Source organism: Arachis hypogaea, chromosome 1, assembly GCF_003086295.3.
Source record: "Arachis hypogaea cultivar Tifrunner chromosome 1, arahy.Tifrunner.gnm2.J5K5, whole genome shotgun sequence".
Taxonomy (NCBI): Eukaryota; Viridiplantae; Streptophyta; class Magnoliopsida; order Fabales; family Fabaceae; genus Arachis; species Arachis hypogaea.
The window spans coordinates 96,129,287-96,149,283 of NC_092036.1; the positions used below are offsets into that span (position 1 = coordinate 96,129,287).

The 19,997-nt window shown below is 35.8% G+C and overlaps 2 protein-coding genes and 1 long non-coding RNA gene across 3 annotated transcripts; 2 read left to right on the forward strand and 1 right to left on the reverse strand.

Annotated features, from left to right (window-relative positions):
* The first annotated feature begins 131 nt into the window (after positions 1-131).
* LOC112698117 (histone H4) lies at positions 132-751 on the forward strand. The gene has a single exon (XM_025751516.3). The coding sequence runs from the start codon at positions 188-190 to the stop codon at positions 497-499; it is 312 nt and encodes a 103-aa protein (XP_025607301.1). The 5' UTR covers positions 132-187; the 3' UTR covers positions 500-751.
* Positions 752-14,943: 14,192 nt separating this feature from the next.
* On the forward strand, positions 14,944-15,900 carry LOC112698134 (histone H4). Its single transcript, XM_025751532.3, has one exon. The coding sequence runs from the start codon at positions 15,176-15,178 to the stop codon at positions 15,485-15,487; it is 312 nt and encodes a 103-aa protein (XP_025607317.1). The 5' UTR covers positions 14,944-15,175; the 3' UTR covers positions 15,488-15,900.
* A 712-nt stretch (positions 15,901-16,612) lies between these two features.
* LOC140174558 (uncharacterized) lies at positions 16,613-17,591 on the reverse strand. Its single transcript, XR_011864295.1, has 2 exons — positions 17,151-17,591; positions 16,613-16,930 (listed from the first exon to the last, which is right to left on the reverse strand). It is a non-coding gene; the product is annotated as an uncharacterized lncRNA (long non-coding RNA).
* Between the last annotated feature and the right edge of the window lie 2,406 nt (positions 17,592-19,997).

Below are 19,997 nucleotides of genomic sequence, written 5' to 3' on the forward strand. Positions count from 1 at the left end.
GAAGCATTTCAGATCCAACGGTGAAAACGTGGAAGTAACTCAATGACACGGATAAGCATCGAATCCAACGGTAGCAAGTGTATCGTCTCATGTTATATAAGCTCCAGATCCCAACTTCATCTCCCACTTCTCACTACACTCGTCACTCATTGTATTTCTTTCGGAGTAGCGTCCATCAGCATCAGCCATGTCTGGAAGAGGAAAGGGAGGTAAGGGCCTCGGAAAGGGAGGAGCTAAGCGTCACCGTAAGGTACTGAGGGATAACATCCAGGGTATCACCAAACCCGCCATTCGCCGTCTCGCAAGGCGTGGCGGTGTGAAGCGTATCAGCGGTCTCATTTACGAGGAAACACGTGGTGTTCTCAAGATCTTCCTTGAGAACGTCATTCGTGACGCCGTGACCTACACTGAGCACGCTCGCCGCAAGACAGTTACTGCCATGGATGTCGTCTATGCACTCAAGAGGCAAGGCAGGACTCTCTATGGTTTTGGAGGCTAAACCTCATCTCAAATTGGGGATTTTTAGCATTGTTTACGGAATTAGGGTCTATTATAGTCTCCGCTTCGATGAATATGCTTTTGTTCATATTATATTGTGGACTAGCTCTTCAATTGAGTATTTAACAATGCTTTTAGTTGTCTCTGAGTTTATATTGTGGATTAGTCATAGGTAGAAGTTGTTGTTTCAATCTGATTGTAGCTCTGGTTTCGTGCAATACGAAATTTATAATAGTATATGATGTTCCGCTTCTGCCTCAGTTCTCCAATTCTATGACGAATTAATCAATTATAGCATATTTGGTGATAATTGTCTATTATTAATGAGTGTACCTTCTTGAAGGTTCATGCCTGGTCTGCACTGGTTGAAACAATCTTGCTCTTTTTTTGTGTATGTTCGGAATTGAACTATGTTCTGAATCTTTGTGAATTAAGGAAAAGTACTGGGCACGTTAGCTGCATTTTGCTCTATGTTTTATTATAATATTCACTCGTTAATAAAAAACTAACTTTGTTCTTCACGATGGAGAATTTTCTACTTCTCTGCTTTGTATATTTTCATTTGAGAATGGAGATTCTCAAACCCATGTATGTTTATGACTGAATGGAGACCAAGCTCTATAATGAAACTGAGTAAATTTTTTTCCTTTAAAAAAAAATGTTTATGATGACTGAAATTGGCCCAAAATGTTAGTAACAAAAAAAAGATTTTCGACCATAAATATACACAATGATCCAATTTAGCGTACAAGTAAGCCAAAACATATATGACATTTTACACCAAGATGAAAAAAAAACATACATGACATTAATGAACTAGAGAATTTAGTACGTAGATTTAAAATAGGTGTTACACAACATATACAAGGGCTTGGTAGAATAACAAGGCGTGGCGGTGTGAAGCGTATCAGCGGTCTCATTTACGAGGAAACACGTGGTGTTCTCAAGATCTTCCTTGAGAACGTCATTCGCGATGCCGTCACTTACACCGAGCACGCTCGCCGTAAGACAGTTACTGCCATGGATGTCGTCTACGCACTCAAGAGGCAGGGCAGGACCCTCTATGGATTTGGAGGCTAAATGAACTTCTCTTAATTTGAGATTTTAGGGTTTAGATTTATTTTCCTAGTTTTGAAGTCGATTTTCTGGATGTCCCTCTTTAGGGACTTGTTTTGTTGATACGAGATTATGACTCTTTTAATGAATGGTGTAAGGCTTTTACTATCAGGTGTATAAATGAAAACTGATTGTTTCCTATTTTCTGAATTTGCTGACTTTTATTAGTTCAATTTGCTCTTTTTGTTGTTGTAGCTTGCAGATTCTTATTATCTGAATATTTATTTGTTTTTGGGTTCTAACTTCTATCTTTGTATAATGTTATGGTTGGGGGATTGATCTTATGTAAGATTAATGTGAATCTTGATTTGTAAGATGAATGTGACTTAGTGCATCTTAATAGATTTTGTTTTTAGCATTTTCATCTAAATGTTTGACAAGGCTATTTTAAATTGAGGCAATCGGTAAGGTATAATTTATTGGAAGCTCAAATGCTCAACAAGACTACTTTAGATCTGAGTTTGTTAAAAGTTGTAAATTTGTAATACATAAGTTACCACACCTGTGAGTAAAAAAGAAAATCGTGTTGCATCTGGCTTTTTATTCGGCTGCTATATGACATCAGGAATTTTTTTCTAATATAAATTATAAAAAATATTATGATTTTTCTGAGATTTGAATAACAATATATTGATATTATTTTTATATATTATTTTTGTCCAAACAATAGTTCTCTGAGTCTATAGCAATCATTATTATCGTCTTAAAAAATATATAGGTGCACTGAAATAAGTTATATTTAACAAATATTTTTTTAATTCAAAATAAAAAAAATAACTATTTCCCCAAAATAAAATACAACTTATTCTTGTGTACTCTTAGGTAGCGTTTGTTTTGAGACACTGGGACAGAGACTGAGAGACTGAGACTCATTATCATGTTTGTTGGCTTAGAGACTGGTACTAAAATTTCTTTCTCTATTCCTAAAATTTCAGTATTTCAGTACCTCAAAAAAGTGAGAACACAAGAGACTGAAATTTTTAGAGATAGAGGCTGAAACTTTAATAACATTTTATACCTAAAATATCCTCATTTCAATTAATTAATTCCAATTTTACTTTTTGTACAAATTAAATTAGAATTTCGTTCTTGTTTTAGTTTCTGTCTCCTACTTTGCACCAAACAGAATACTAAAATTTATTTCTGTCTCTGTCTCTTAGTTTCTGTCTCTTAGTTTCAGTCTTTCAGTCTCTGTCTCTCTACCAAACGCTACCTTATGTACTTTGGAGACCATATAATATTTATCATTGTTAACTTTTCAAATTCAATTTGATGTATTTAAAGTGGAGTTCCTGGGAGAGTAAGGCAAACTCTATAAAATTTATAGAGTTCGTCCGGGTGTAAGCTGAACTTGCTAATTTTTATAGAGTTTGCCGTGGGGTGCGGCGAACTTGCCCAAATACAAAAAAACGTGCATTTGGATAAATAAAGTTTAGAAATGAATTTTGAAAAAATAAATATTTTTCATAATTTATATTAGAAAAAAATCCATGAAATCAGAGTATTCTCTTTCGCCGTAATAAAAAAACAAAAAGTATTCTCTCACAAATATGAGCAAATAAAATACCAATAGTATACAACAACAACAAAAAACGTCTCACTAGGTAAAGGCTATTGACCTCTATCATGTATCATGTCTAAAATGATCTCGTTTATATGTAGATCTCATTTGACCAACTCATAGATAGTATTCCTAAGTATTTCTCTATCTTTCACCCTTTACCCATCTTATATCTCATCCATTCTGCTGACTGGGTATTTTGTCGCTCTTCTTCTCACATGTCCAAATCACTTAAAGCACGATTCTACTATTTTTTCCACAATAGATGCTACCTCAACTCTCTCTCTTATATCTTCGTTCTTTATTTTATCCAATCGCGTATGGCCACTTATCTATTTTAACATCTTCATCTTTGCCACACTTAACTTATGTTGGTGCTCTTCTTTAGCCGTCCAACACTATGTACTATAAAGTATAGCCGGTTTGATAGCAGTGCGATAGAATTTAGATATAAGTTTTAAAGGTACTTTTTTTTATCACATATAAAACCAGATGTACTCTGCCATTTTGACCAACCTGTTTGGATTCTATGATTTACATCCTATTCAATCTCTTCGTTATCCTGTATGATGCACACAAGATACTTAAAATTTTTAACTTTTCGTATGATGTTTCTCCAATCTTCACCTTTGTGTTAAGGTTTCCTCTTCAGTGAGGAACTTACATTCCATATATTCCATCTTATTACGGCTTATGCGTAAGCCATATACTTCTAAAAGCTTCTCTCCATAAATTTAACTTCTTATTTAAGTCTTCCCTTGACTTTTCCATAAGGACGATATCATTGGCAAAAAATATACACCATGACACAGGCTCTTGGATATGCTCTGTAAGTACTTTCAAGACTAATGTGAAAATGTATAGACTTAAAGATAATCTAGTGTAATCTTTGTAAGGTCCCACATCGGTTGGGGAGGGAAACGAAGCATGCCTTATAAGGGTGTGGATACCTCTCCCTAGCATGATGTGTTTTGATGAGTGAGTATGGGGGGCTTCGGCTAACATCCCTATCGTCAAAAGCAAAACCGTAAGGCCTTGTGTGCCAAAGCGGACAATATCGTGCTAGTGGGTGGTCTAGGCTGTTACAATCTTAAACTAATAGAAAATTTCTCTGTCATTGATAAACCGCTATTTTATGATTCATATTGTGTTTAATTGTGTGGTTTTATCAAGTTTTCGCCCACTTATTCATATGATTTGCATGTATTTACAATTCCTTCCTAAAAATATTCTATGATTGGAAACTTGCTTCCTAGAAACCTTTTAGTTGTATATTTTTATTTTCCTTCGTACCATTCGATGCCGTGATCTGTGTGTTAAGTGTTTCAGGCTTTATAGGGCAAGGATGGCGTAAGGGATGAAGAGGAAGCGTGCAAAAGTGGAAGGAACACAAGGAATTGAGGATATGATCAGCGAGAAGTCACACGGTCGCATGGCTCACGCGACCGCGCGAAATAGAAGAAATCACAGTGACGCGCTCGCGTGCTTGACGCGACCGCGCGGATTGGAAGCTGCACGAACGACGCGAATCCGTGGACGACGCGCACGCGTGGTACGAAAAACGCTGAGTGACGCAAACGCGTGGTCGACGCGGCCGCGTGACGTGCGCGATCTGCAAAATTACAAAAGTCGCTGGCATAGATTCTGGGCCGCATTTCAACCCAGTTTTTGGCCCAGAAACACAGATTAGAGCTAGGGAACATGCAGAGACAGAAGAAAATAATTCATTCCGCATAATTTCAAGTTTTTAGATCTGATTTTACTCCTCCCCTAGGTTTTCTCTTCTTGACATTCATAAATTAGGATTTGAAGATTTTTGGCTATAGCTTTTGAGAAGAGTCTACCTCCGGTACTAGTCAATATAGTTTGTTATTTACTTTTCATTTACTCTTTCATATTCTCAATTTGTTCAGAGTTGATATCGAATTGTTTTCATAGTTTATTAATACAAAACTATTTTTACTTTTAATTAATCTCTTTCGTCATTATTTATTATGTCTCTTCTTATTTTTCCTATTGATTTTGTGAAGTTCACATTTATAATGATGGAGTAGTTTTTCAACTTGATTGGGAGTTAATTAAAAGGAGAACCTTGAGTTGGAATACTCAAGAGTTCAATTGTAGTTGGTTTATTGTTGGTTGGCTTGTTAGTCACTAACTCCAATCCTTTCCAAGGGAGAGGATTAGGACTTGTGAATAGAAGTTGACTTTTAATTTGACTTTCCTTCATTTGTTGAGGGTTAACTAAATGAAAACAATGACTAATTATTAATTGATTTTGACAAAATTCTAACAATGATAGAACTTCCAATTAATCTTCTCCCGGTCAAGATTTTATTTAAATCATATAAATTCTCTGATTTAATTTTCTATTCATCAAACTCAAAACGCATTTTGAAAACCTCTGATTGATAAAATAACACATCTTCCTGCAACTCGTTGGGAGACGACCTGGGACTCATACTCCTAGTATTTTATTTCTGAAATTTGTGACAACCCTTTTCTAAATTGACAAGTGGATTTTCACCGGTTAAGAACTGTACTCGCAACGCCATTTCTCTAATGAATTCTTAATCTGCCAATTTCTGCTCACGTCAGTCACGCCACCTTGCGTCTTCACACTAGTTGTAGCCCCATTATACATGTCTATATTTACACGAATATATGCAATTCTTACTCTCTTCCTTTTCAAAACCTTCCATAAGACTTTCCTTGTCACCCTATCATACGCTTTTTCAAATCAATAAACACCATATGTAGATCCATTTTATTACTACGATACATTTCCATCATCCTTCTTAACATGTATCTCGCTTCAGTGGTGGATATGTCTGACATAAAACTAAATTGATTCTCCATTCCTTGTGCCTCTTGTATCAACCTCTGTTCTATCACCATTTTCTATAACTTCATGATATGGCTCATGAGTTTGATTCCTCTATAGTTTTTGCAACATTGTATATCCCCTTTATTCTTGTGGATAGGTATCAAGGTGCTCTTTCTCCACTCATCTAGTATCTTCTTTGACCTTAAAATATTATTAAAAAGCTTGGTTAACCAACTAAAATCTATCTCTCCAAAACTCTTCCAAACTTCCAAACTTCCAAACTTTAAGTTTGGTGTTGTGATGAGCAGATAATTTATACGCTTTTTGACATTGTTTTTAGGTAGTTTTTAGTAGGATCTAGCTACTTTTAGGGATGTTTTCATTAGTTTTTATGCAAAATTCATATTTCTAGACTTTATTATGAGTTTGTGTGTTTTTCTGTGATTTCAGGTATTTTCTGGCCGAAATTGAGGGACCTGAGCAAAAATCTGATTTAGGTTGAAAAAGGACTGTTGATGTTGTTGGATTCTGACCTCTCTGCACTCGAAATAGATTTTCTAGAGCTACAGATCTCCAAATGGCGCGCTCTCAACTGCTTTGGAAAGTAGACATCCAGGGCTTTCTATCAATATATAATAGTTCATATTTTATTCGAGCTTAAATGACGCAAACTGGCGTTCAACGCCGGTTTCATGCTGCACTCTAGAGTAAAATGCCAGAAACATGTCACAAACCAGAATTAAACGCCAAACAGACGTTACAACTTGGCGTTTAATCCCAAGAGAAGCCTCTGCACGTGTAAAGCTCAAGTTCAGCCCAAGCACACACCAAAATGGGCCCCGAAAGTGGATTTCTGCACTTAGACTTATTTCTGTAAACCCTAGTAGCTAGTTTAGTATAAATAGAACTTTTTACTATTGTACTAGGCATCTTTTGACCATGTCTTGGTTATTCTGGTTCCCTCTCTGGGGCCGAAGCCAATGAACACTATTATCACTTATGTATTTTCAATGGTGGAGTTTCTACACACAATAGATTAAGGTGTGGAGCTCTACTGTACTTCGAGAATTAATCCAACTACTATTGTTCTTCTATTCAATTCAAGCTTATTCTTATTCTAAGATATTCGCTGCACTTCAACTTGATGGATGTGATGATCCGTGACACTCATCATCATCCGTCCTTATGAACGCGTGACTGACAACCACTTCCGTTCTACCTTAGATCGAGCGTGTATCTCTTGGTTTCCTTAATCAGAATCTTCATTGTATAAGCTAGAATTATTGGCGGCCATTATTGAGAATCCGGAAAGTCTAAACCTTGTCTGTGGTATTCCGAGTAGGATTCAGGGACTGAATGAATGTCACGAGCTTCAAACTCGCGATTGTTAGGTGTAGTGACAGACGCAAAAGAATCAATGGATTCTATTCCGACATGATCGAAAACCGATAGATGATTAGCCGTGCTGTGACAGAGCATTTGGACCATTTTCACTGAGAGGATGGGAAGTAGCCATTGACAACAGTGACACCCTACATACAGCTTGCCATAGAAAGGAGTAAGGATGATTGGATGAAAGCAGTAGGAAAGTAGAGATTCAAAAGGGATAAAGCATCTCCATACACTTATCTGGAGGTCTACTGGAGATCAGAAATTGCTGAAGAAAGAACAAGATGTTTCTTTTGTTCTATCCGGGCGATCGGAAAGTAAAGAAATGGTTAATATATTCAAGATAATTATGTATTTACAAAATACTGTCTCAATTCATCCTATTTCATCAGATCCGGGATGGGATATGGTTCCGAAGGATGAACTGGACAGTTCCAATAAGATTTCATTCTTGAACAAAAATCCATTTTTTGGTTTATGATTTACATAAGTATCTCTATCTTTATTTTACGTTTTATTTATATTTTAAATTATCAAACTCCATAACCATTTATTATCCGCCTAACTGAGATTTACAAGATGACCATAGCTTGCTTCATACCAACAATCTCCGTGGGATCGACCCTTACTCATGTAAGGTATTACTTGGACAACCCAGTGCACTTGCTGGTTAGTTGTGCGAAGTTGTGACAAAGTGTGATTCACGTTTGAGAGCTCCAAGTCTTTGGCACCATTGTTGATGATCACAATTTCGTGCACCACGCGCCGCCGATGCACCATGCCTCGCCGTCACAACCGCATCGTCGTCACGCACAAGGGGAGGAGAAGGAGAGCGACGGGGAGAAGAGGAAAGGATGACGCCGTGACTGAGCTTGCCGCCGTTGCGTCACAATCGCAGGAGCTTCCAGTTCCACCACCACCATTCGCGCTGTCATCTCCAGTCCGCGCCGTCGTCGTTCGCGAAGAGAGAGAGAGACACGCCGCCCTGGAGTGTGTCACCATGGAGAAGCCACCGCGTTCTGTCGTGGCCGCCATATCTGCTACTGCCGAAACTTCTAGTCAAGCCTCCGTTGCCGAAAACACTGTCGGTAAGATTTTAAGTATTGGGTTTCATTTCTTTTGAGTTTTTGGAAACATTACAATCATTACATGTTAGTTCCAGTTGCCGTCGTCGGAGTCCAGTCGTTGCTGCCGCTTGAGGTGGCTGCAGAAGCTGTCGCTAAACCGGTTCAGAGACCACTGTTGTTTTGTTTTGTTATTACATTGAATATTTACGCTTCAAAAACCCCCGCATTAGTGTTCTGTTCCGTGTAATAGAGTCTTGTGATATTGATGTATTAGGAGTTAGTAACCAAGGTTGCATGTTGTATTTAAAAGTTATTTATGCTGTTGTCAAAGTGTGCGGGGCTGTGATTTGAAGCTGCCATTGAATTCGGGTAGAGACGAAAGAAATTCTGTGAGGCGTTTGGGTTATGGTTTCAACTTATCGAGGTAGGGGCCTTTTTCTGAACACTAAACTTATTCATCTGGAATTGTTATATATGGATACTGATATGAGAAATGTACCTTTAGTGATTGTATAAGTCTTTTGTATTGTTTGATTGTGTTGGATTGATGTGAATGCTTGTTTGACTGGATTATTGTTGGGTTGTGAACGGACTATTTTTGAAGTGTTTCTTTTAAGTTGTTTCTTTTAAGTTGTTTCTTTAAAGTTTTGAAATCGAGTTTAATCCGTTGGAAATTGATTTGAGTTTGAATTGGTTTTCTTGAAATATGAAAATGGTATGCACTTTTAGATCCAGCTTGATTTTGAATTAATTTGATTTTCAACCCATTGAGGAGGGTTGCAGATTGGTTTGGTTAGGACTCGAAAAGGGTAGCAGAGTCCAAGTTTTAGGGGAGGTGCTGCCGAAATTCCTATGAAATCCGAGTCTTTATGAGAAATGTTATGGGAAATTATGAATTTAAGGCCTTTACTATTTTACTTGGAGAATTCTGAATTTAAGACTTTTATTATTTTTATCTGAACTATTTATGGAAGTGATGAAATTATGTTTTGAAAAGAATTATTGAAAAGAGAATTACGACTTAGTCTTGTTTCCTAAGAAAAATATTATGTTTTTGGGTGCAAGTTATTCGGAAGAGATTTATGCTTGAAGGCTGTTTTAAAGGTGAAAAGGGTTTATGTTTTTTTTTATTATTGACTTAAAGATTTTTACTTGGAGGGGTTTTAGTGACTTTGAAAAGAATTTGGATTTCGAATGACAAATCTCATTTTTTGACGTTTTAGAAAAGTTTTAAAGTATTCTTTGAATTTTGGTTTAGCAAAACTAAAATGATTACCGAGCTGTTGGAAACACTTCAAATCTTTATCATTGGGTTGAAATTGGTTTTGGTTCAAGTGAAAGAAATGATTTTGAAAATGTGATTGGAGTAATTCATTACACGACTCGACTTGGCTTAGATTCTATTTTTATTACTCAAATCAAGAAGTTAAGGTGTTACAGATTTTAAACGAATTTAAGGAGATGAGTTATGTTATTCTCCCTTAAAGTCTTGAGACTCTGCTGAGGAATTTTATTACCAAACCCTGTTTTAGGATGGATGATTTTGAGTCTTTCGTAAGAGATTTTCAATTTGGCATTGTTTTGGAAGTTTTAAAAAGATGATGCCGATGATGGCTTTGTTTTGAAAAGAGAACTTACTTTGAGGAAAAATGGCTTATGAGCTTGAAACTATTTGAGAAACGAGCATTTTGAAATTGAGGCAAAGATGAATTTGATTGTTGTTTTCAAAGAAAATTAATTTGAGAAAAAGTATTATATGGTATGAATGATGATTTAACTTGAGAAGGATTGTGTAGGAAGTGCTGTGTATGTTATGAGGCAAATGGTTGGTTATGGATTATGTTATGAGTCGGATGGCTGTGATAAATATTGAATTATGGCTCGGTATGAACTTGTACTTGATTATTGATTAACAATGTGATTTGATGCACTTCCAAATATCTGAGATACGAGTTTTCTTGGGTGAAAGCAGTCGCTAGCCACCACGTGCTCTAGGGTGAGACTCGATACTCTGCTGACCCTATGTCGTAAGTGTGGTCGGACAATATGAAAGTTTTGGATGAGCTCGCCCCCTTGGATAAACACCAGTGTGGGTGTTATATATTATATGATTATGATTGGGAATTACTTGAGTTGGGGATGCATGACAGAGGGACAGTCCAATGGTTAGCTACCAGGACTTGTCGGGTTGGCTTTATAACCGACATATGAGACTCATCAGCCACTAGGACAGGCATGCATCATATGCATATATATGACATTGTTTGGGTGTAGATATTGTATTTGGTTTGTCTATATGAATATTTATATTTATTTGCTAACTGCTCAAATTGAAGTAACTGATTGATTGTGTTTGAATCTTCTTACTCGTGTTTGTGACTGAAAATTAGTTGGATTGTGATGGATTGGCTGTGGATTGAGTTGTTTGGGTCTAGAGTCGTGGTTGATGATGAGGTGGGCCGAAGGCCGTGTTGGGTTTGTGTTTTTGGTTTAGAAAAGTATGAATAACTAAACTGGTTCAGCATAGACTTAATGAACCTATGCTTGGAACACCTTGGTCATTCATACTGTCTAGAAAAAACTTTTAAAAATATTTTTGAATTTTTAAAATATTAACAATTTTCTCTTTTAGAAAGGATTTTGGAGTTTTGATATTAAATCTTTGGTTTTGAAAAGATGTGTAAGGCGATTATTAATCACTATAAAGGTTTTATCTTCATGTATCCTATTATAGTAATTCTCTAATCCCATAGTGAGAACCAGCAAGGACAATGTTCTCACTCTCCTACAGGTCTTTTCTTTTTCAGGTTATGGACGACAGAGTTCAGAAAAGCTCATTTATTCCTTTTCTGTTTTAAACGATGTTTTGTGTTGTATTATTTACTTTTTCCCTCACCTTTATCTTTGCAAGTTTCTATAAGAGGGATAGAAAATTGACTATGTAATGCCTGTAAAGTAATAATATGTGTATATATATATGTATGTATGTATTCTCTGTAAGTATTGTAATTTGTATTGTAAGTATGAATGTATGTTTTGAAAAATTCGGTTTAAATTTTAAACAGACTCATATTTTAGTATTAAATATTTTAAGAGTCATCGTAATACCTGAGCTATTAAAGTGGTGCAGGTGAAAGCGTGATATTTTGATAATTAGGGTGTTACACATGGCTCTTTTTCTAATCACCACTAATCATCATATTTATTTTTCACTTCATTCACCGAGCCTTAGAAAAGGAGGGAGAGAGACCGAAGCTTTCCTTGAAGAAACCGTGAACCTCACCAAAACTTCTGGCATCAATTTTTTATGATTCGTAACTCCTATAAAAAATTTAATCCGATTAAAGTGTTCGTATCTTCCTCCTCTACGCGATGGGGTTACTTTTGTTCAGGAGAAGTTAATGGTGAAGTTACTCCCCCTCCTTTAAAGTTCGGTTCTTTGGTGTTTTCGACGGAAGTTTCTCCGAACTTCGAGTATTTTGATTTCGTACGAAGGTAGGGTTTTGGTAAAATCTCACCGATTAAATGTTAATGTGATAAGTGATTGTTGGTTTGATTGATTATTAGTTGAATTTGATTAAGTTTATGTTAAAATTTTGTTGAATTATTTTTGTTGCATGTGAATTATGATTTTCGGCCAAGAAGAACAGTCCAGCTGGGTTTATTTTGATGATTTTGAGGCTGTTGTGAATGAGAATTATTGATTTACATTTGATGAGGTTTAACTGGCTAAGTGATTGTATAAAAGTTAGGCGAAAAAAGTTAGGCGAATCTACAACTGTAAGACTCAAAAACGAATTAAGATTTAAATATATATTTTGTAAGGAAAATAAGAAGAGTTTTGGTTCTTTGTGAATAGTTGAAATAGTCATGAAGAATTATTTTTGGAGGATATAAATGTATTCTTATGAAAAGATTAAGTTTAATATTATAATTATATAAATTTTGTGGGTAATTTGGGTAATAAATAAAGTTTAGGGATAAATGGATATTTTATAAAAGTTCTGGATTATTATTATAAATATGAAACAAAGAGTAAAGGTTTAAATGTAATTCTATAAAATATTCAGGTAAAAAATAAAAAATTAAGGAGTTCGTGATTTAGAAAGTAATTAATAAAAGTTTAAAAAATAAGGTTTTATAAAATAAGTTTTAAGAGTATTATAAATATTATTTAAAATATTTGTTTAAAATTACTCATTTACATTAGAGTAAATTATTATTATAATTATTATTTATCAAGGGTATTATTTTATAAGAGTATTATTATATATATTATGAAGAATAAAACAGAGAATAGTAAACAGAGTAATTTTAAAAGTTTTAGAGAACACTGACTTAATAAAAGAACCTTATGATTCTTTTTTGATAAGATATTTAGTGAAGGATGAGGGAATAGTGTGAAGATAATTTGATTTATTTATGTCGATAATCAAAAGACTGAAGAAAAGATAAATCGGCACGTGTGATTATGGGAAAGTCACGAGAGGGTGACGATAGTATGGTTATTGTGTCAAAGGATAAATGTTAATAAGTCGTGGGCTTTGTTTGTGAATGATTATGCGGGAACGCTCGTAAATATGGAATGACTTTCAGGAGAAAGAGTCACATGCTCCAGCGGGAGAATCAGCGCCTACAGGAAGTCTAAACTTGCAGAGGTTATGTTGGAAAGCCTTATTCGACTTGCGAGTTGGATAGCGTCAGTGCGGGTCGAAAACAACAAATGAGCTCATCACCTGCACTAGGGTTAGACATGCATCGTACTTGTTTGCGCATACTTCTTGACTTGTGATTTCAGTGTATTATGTGGTTTGTTATGGCTGTGCATGTGTGCTTTCTGATTTATTTCCTCCTGTATCTTTAGTTTGTTAAAAGTTGTTTGTATTCCAGACTTTGTTGCTGTTGGCTAAGTATAGTAAAGAATAAAATGAACTTAGCTTATAACCCCGATCCTACTAAGAACTCTCCAATTCTTACTCCCTATTGCTACCCCTTTCAGTTATAGGTGCGAAAGTTTATTACGAAACTGTAGGAGTATAGAAGAATATGTTTGCAAGTTGAGTCGTTGTTAGAATGTATTTTCTCCTCGCCTTGTTGGTTGGAGTTTTATTCTGAGGGGTAGGTTTTGTAATTGATTTTGTGTATAATACTATAATGTATTATTAATATTAAGTACGTTGATATGCGTTATTCTGTTCTTGTTGAAAAGGTATTTTAACTTTTAGTAAAATCGTCGATAGATTAATGCGTAAATGCTCAATATTAAATAGATAATAAAGGAATTAGGTTGGTAACACCTTACTTTTTGTATGATCATGACGTACCGAAAATTGGGCCGTTACACACATGATGTTAATCTTCCTCGTTGTCATGTTATCCATTACTTCAATGGATTTTCCTGTTAGAGTCCTATGTTTCATGTCTCAAATCTCAATCTTCTGTCGCTTTGACTTATATATTTACCTTTTTCTTTGTGAATTATCTTATTTACCTTCGTCCATTTATGAAAATGCGAAAATCCTTTCTCATTTAATTCTACATGCGAACATTGATGCAGTGACTCTTACTCATTTGACACTATATGCGAGCAATATATCGTGTTGTTTTCGGACAATAACCTAGTTTTATCGCAATAACATTTTTTATCTATGTGATAAAAATTCGACTAAGTTTTTGTATTAATTGTCAAAAATCTAACACAACTTTTTTCTTATTATTCGAAGTTGGGACCAACTATGTACTATAAATATAGCATAGACGGAATTAGCAAATATCAACTGTGTATTTCACTTATTATTGGAGCAAGTTTGAAATTGTTATATGTTTAATAATTATTGCATTTGTTTCTAAAATCATATTATATTTGCGGTTTTTTTATATGAACTTTTAAATAGTTATTTAAGTTCACTTATAAAAATTTGGATCAATTATATAATTCGTTTTTTTAGAATTTATTTGTTGTTAGTATTTTTGGTTAATGATATAATTTTTTGGATACTATTTAAATAATTCATCCTAAATTCCTAATACATAAGAGTTGAGAGATACATAAAAAAATGTTTATTACAATATTCTTAATTTAATTATATTATTTTTATTAATTTTTGTTAAAAATATTTTAAAATTATAGTGCTTTATTATTTCTTTAATAAACGACGACAAACCTTAATGATTCAAATTTCAATTATAATGTTCAAGTGGACTAATGTGTATTACATTATTTTGAAACTCGATAAAAAATATATATTATCTGACTTATACTAAATTAGTAATACATATTTGTTATTTTGAGGAATAATTTGCCTAATGTGAAAATTCATTTGATTCAGCGGTAAATTGCCACGAAATGGAAAGCGGGTCAATCTTCATTCTTCAATCCGCGCCAACTTTGCCTCCACTTATCTTTGGAATTTCGCGTGTTTTCTTTAAGACACATCTCCCAACAAAAATTAAAATAAAAAAGCGCCCGCTACCCCGAATGCCTACAAAATTTCAAATCCGCCAAACACCATTTCAGCCAATGAGAATCAATCGTCACGAATCCAACGGCATAGATCTGAAATCACTCACTCACACGGATCGCTACCCATCCAACGCCCACAAATCCATATCCGAACCCTATAAAATATCGTCTTCCCCATTCACCACATCATTCATTAGCATATTCTTTTCCGCTTCCGGGTTAACCTCATCGTTGTCGAGAGAAAGCTAGCAGCCATGTCTGGAAGAGGTAAAGGAGGAAAAGGTCTCGGAAAGGGAGGAGCAAAGCGCCACCGCAAGGTTCTGAGAGATAACATCCAGGGTATCACGAAGCCCGCCATTCGCCGTCTCGCAAGGCGTGGTGGCGTCAAGCGTATTAGCGGCCTCATCTACGAGGAGACACGTGGCGTCCTCAAGATCTTCCTTGAGAACGTCATTCGTGATGCCGTTACCTACACTGAGCATGCTCGCCGCAAGACTGTCACCGCCATGGATGTTGTCTACGCCCTCAAGAGGCAGGGCAGGACACTCTACGGATTTGGAGGCTAAACATTTCAGAATTGGGAATTTGTTATCACTATGTTAGAATTAGGGTTTATTTGCGTCTTCTTTCTATTCTGCTCTGTTTTTTGTCGATAATTGTATTGTGGATTAGCTTTCCAATTAGGCTCTTTAATTTGTCTACGGATTGTTTCGATGAACTCAAATATCTCGCAAATTTATAGTCCTAGTTAAATCTTGCATCTAATTCAATATCATTTTCGAAACAGTTCAGACTTGTAGCTCTGGCTCTGTTAAATTTGTTATACAGCGTTTTCAAAAGTTGTTTTTCTTCCAAACTTATGGTGAATGCAGAGTATTGTGAATGCAGAATTTAAGTTAGCGTAGTTGTTGCTATCCCTTATTGAATCTATCTTGAGGTTCTGTATTCGATTTGAATTGAATGAGAATTTTTCGTTAAATATCTCCTGTAAATTGTGCTTTAAATTTAAAGGATACCCTGTTGTTTGTTCAGAATATTACTCTGCAGAGTTCGCTCACTCTGTTCGTATCTTGCTCTTCAATGGAATCGTTCGGGTAGTTTTTGAACGTATTCAGCATCTAAATGTTATTTGAGTGTCTGATAAAGCATGGTACATAATTCATTAGTCTAAATCGGTGATACTTTTACTTTTATAACGCTAGATAAGGATTTGAATTTACTGACACATTAGGATTTGGATTACTTTTGTTCTGCTACCTCTGTTTAAACAAGGATAGTTTGAGTTTGAGTTTGGAGAAAAATGGGAGAAGGAAAGACTGTCTAAGTGTACACTACAAGAACTCATAAGTTTTAACATCATACTATTTATGCACAGGAATATTCTGGTTTTGTTGTTGGCAACAAAACCAATTCGTTCTTTCTTCAGGAAAGCTTGGCTTGAACTTTCTGTATTATAATTTTTTTTTGTATATTAAGCTTAAACTTGTTTTCTGCATTCACCTTTATTTTCCCTTATCTTTGCCATCAGTGGGATTTTATTTTTGCATCATGTAACATATTCCACAGGAACATCTTTATTTGGGGTGAGGGAGGTATCCACTATTAACAGAAAAAACATTTCTCAAGACTAGATGTGGATGGACTTTAGACCAAGTGGATGAGTAATTTGGATGACTACAAACTTCACAAAATTAAGGTTAAACTGACTGATTAATAAATACCTTAAGATAATCTGGATATCGATCACAAACACCCCTAGTCCCTGGCACAAGCTCTGAAAAAGGGTTGATGTTAAAATAATATCTTCTTAAGTGTCAGATGACATGATGATTGGGAGGTCAGATGGATCATAAACCAACAGTCGAGTCAATATAATCACAACACTTCTTTTCTCAGATTCTTCTGATTCATAGTTTTTTCCTGCACTTATTGTTGACACTTTGGTTGACACCTTTACAGAGATGATCATCGTGTTGTTCCTCTTTGGAAAAATCCTCATTCCTCTCACGCTGATGGAAATAAAATTACCTTAGCATGGTTAAATTCTGGAGAACTTTTGGAGTGTTTGATCATTTAACAAATAAGTGGTCTTCCTAAAGTATTCTTCTTTTGCTGTAAAGTATTAAAGCATTCTAATACGCCATATTTTTACAAAAATTAGTTTCGTAAATGTATTCTAACTCCCCACATTATTGAGTACAGAACACATTGATGAAACAAAGCACTTACCGGTTGACTGTTGTATGATAATGTGTCTTGGTGCACTTTGTTTTGTCATCTAGCTTTTCTGTACTTTTGAGTCAGAGTCATCGAATACAATTCAAAAGTGGAGAGGTCCACGACGGCGGGTCTATCCATGGTACCATCCTCAGGGTGTTTATTTTGTCAAAGATAACATCTAACCCCAATTCCACGTGCAATAAATTAGCTTCATAAATGAAAGATATGAAACTTAATCAAAACCATCAATTAATACCAAGATTAGAGAAAAATGTAATGCAGCGCTCAAACGAATTTAATGTTATGGGCAACCTATGCTTAAATTCCAACTAAAATAGGCCGGCACATATTTGATTTTTTTTATTCGTAGATGGAGCCATCACTTTCTATTGCAAATTGCAACACATATTATGGAATTCAGAGTATGCAAAGAGTTGGAGCAGTTTCTATTTGACCATTTGCTAATTAATAATAATATTACTAGTGTCTATATTTGTATCTACGTAGGTGTATGTGGTCCTAGTTTTTGTTTATTTTCTTCCTCAACTCTAATTAGGTTCCGTGGCTATAGCCATTGCCCAAAAGAACACGATAAGGTGCACCGCCAAGCACTGAAAACTCATCTTCATGCTAGAGCCCTTGAGTGTGACTACAGCCACAAGAATGGCATGGAATTGTTTTTTCGTGGATATAGACAATGCACTATTCCCTTCCCTTACTTCACCCTCCTCACTATTTTGGGCTTTCTAGATGCCTTTTTTCTCTAGAACCCATCGACAATAAACTTGTTTCGTAAATATCGTTGCATATACTCCAAGCAAAATAAAAAAGATACAAAAGCAAAAGGGCAAACTAATAATTCCCCAACCTCTTTCTTTGTTTTTTCTTCACTCAAATTCATAATAATCACACTGCAGTGAATATATCATGTTGTCATATATATATAACTATTAACTACTCGTATATTTATAAACAAACATTTGCCTCATTTAAAGAAAAGAAAAAAAAAAACAATTCCTCTCTCTCTCTCTCTCTTCCCTTTCACATTTCCTTCAATAATGGAAGAAGAGCATGCTCGTATGATCGAAGACAAGAACAATTATAATGAATTTCAAGAAGTCAAGGAACAAAGAGAGGGAATAGCAATGGTGGAAGAGAAACAAGAGGAAGAGGAAGAAGAAGCGCTCTCACTCTGCGACATGCCGCTCAATCAAAACTCCAGATCGGCCAGCAAGTGCAACAGCATGGACGACGCGTCATTCACCAAGATCCTTCGTCGATCGCCACCGTCGTCATCGTCTATGACGGACACCACGGAGCTCTTCGAGTTCTTTAGCGGATTCAGCAGCAGCAGCAGCTCCGACATGTGCCCCGCTGATGACATCATCTTCTGCGGAAAACTCGTTCCGTTCAAAAACAGACAAGGACCAACGCAGAACCATATGAGGAATCAGGACGTCGTGGAAACGAAGAAACCGCCACTTCGTCGCCGAAGATCCGAGTCACTCTCCTCCGTCGTCACTCGATCGAACAGTGTCACCACCGGTTCTCGCCGCTTCATGATGAGGAACAGCAGGTCTTTGGATTATCGAAGGCTACACGAACATTCCAGCTCCGCCATATCGCAGGTTCCGGAAGTTGATCGGAATTTGTCTTCGAGGAGCGTTGCGGAGGTTGCGACGGCGAAGAAGGCAATGAAGCCGCGGTGGTACTCTCTTGTGTTCGGAACAATGAGGGTTCCGCCGGAGATGGAGCTCAGCGACATGAAGAATCGGCAGGTTCGCCGGAACAGCTCCGGTACGATGTTTCCGGCGATGGACTCCGGCGCCGCCAACCGGAGCTCCGGCAAGGTGTCATGGAAGATTCTAAAGGCGTTGAGTTGCAAAGACCACAGCAGTGTGGCCGTAACGACGTCGTTTGCTTTGCCACAGGCTTCATAGGAGGTCACGTGATGTGCACGCTTTTTTTATTTTTGGTATTGTGACGTGATTGACCTAGGGGATTTAGGTGGGTGACACCAACTGTTATTTGCATGCGAAGGGGTATTTTAGTCATTGAAGTGTTGCTTGGGTGTGAGGATAAATTAAAATGCGAATTTTTAGTATCATAGTAATGATATGGACTTCACGGAGAAGGGAAGATTCTGTACAGTGGCAATCCATGAGGGCATAATCCCTCAGACTAAATGAAAGGATTTGTTTATTTATTATTACTTAGTATTTTCTTTCTTTTATCTTTTTTTCTAAAATTGAAGTTATACTATTTTTGTCTGTTAGGTGGTGACAATTAATAATAGTAGTGAATGATAATCACGAGATCCCCGACAATGACAAGAAGAACGACGGCACCTTATGTTATGTTACATAGGCATCATAATTCAAAATTTGAGATGAATGATGTTATTTGGAACAAATTGATTTTAGTAACGAACTCTATTAATCTTTCACATTTCCTAAACATAATTGACCATGGATTAAGTAGCATTACATGGTGTTTCCTATTCCTAGTTTCATAAGTTAGCCAGCATTATTGCATAATAATAATGTAGTGAAGAGGAAAAAATTGAAGAAATCAAAATTTGATTGATTCTTTCCTCTTTGGCACCTTTGTTTCTCAGAATTGCTTTTGCTTTTGAAGCAAGGATCATATGTCTTTACGAGAAGGTGAAACTTTTTATATCAATTCCTTATTCGTGGTGATATATTATCCCCACACGAATTTTCGAGACATAATAAATATGTATAATATCTTATTTTTATTTTGTTTTATTTTATTCTTTTAAAATTTTTATGTTAGTGTTTTAGACAAATAATAGTATAAGGAAATAATAACCAGTTGAACATTTAACAAATTCGA

Excerpts from the sequence above, each read along its gene's own strand:
- LOC112698117 (XM_025751516.3), top strand. The coding sequence starts at position 188 with ATGTCTGGAAGAGGAAAGGGAGGTAAGGGCCTCGGAAAGGGAGGAGCT.
- LOC112698134 (XM_025751532.3), top strand. The coding sequence starts at position 15,176 with ATGTCTGGAAGAGGTAAAGGAGGAAAAGGTCTCGGAAAGGGAGGAGCA.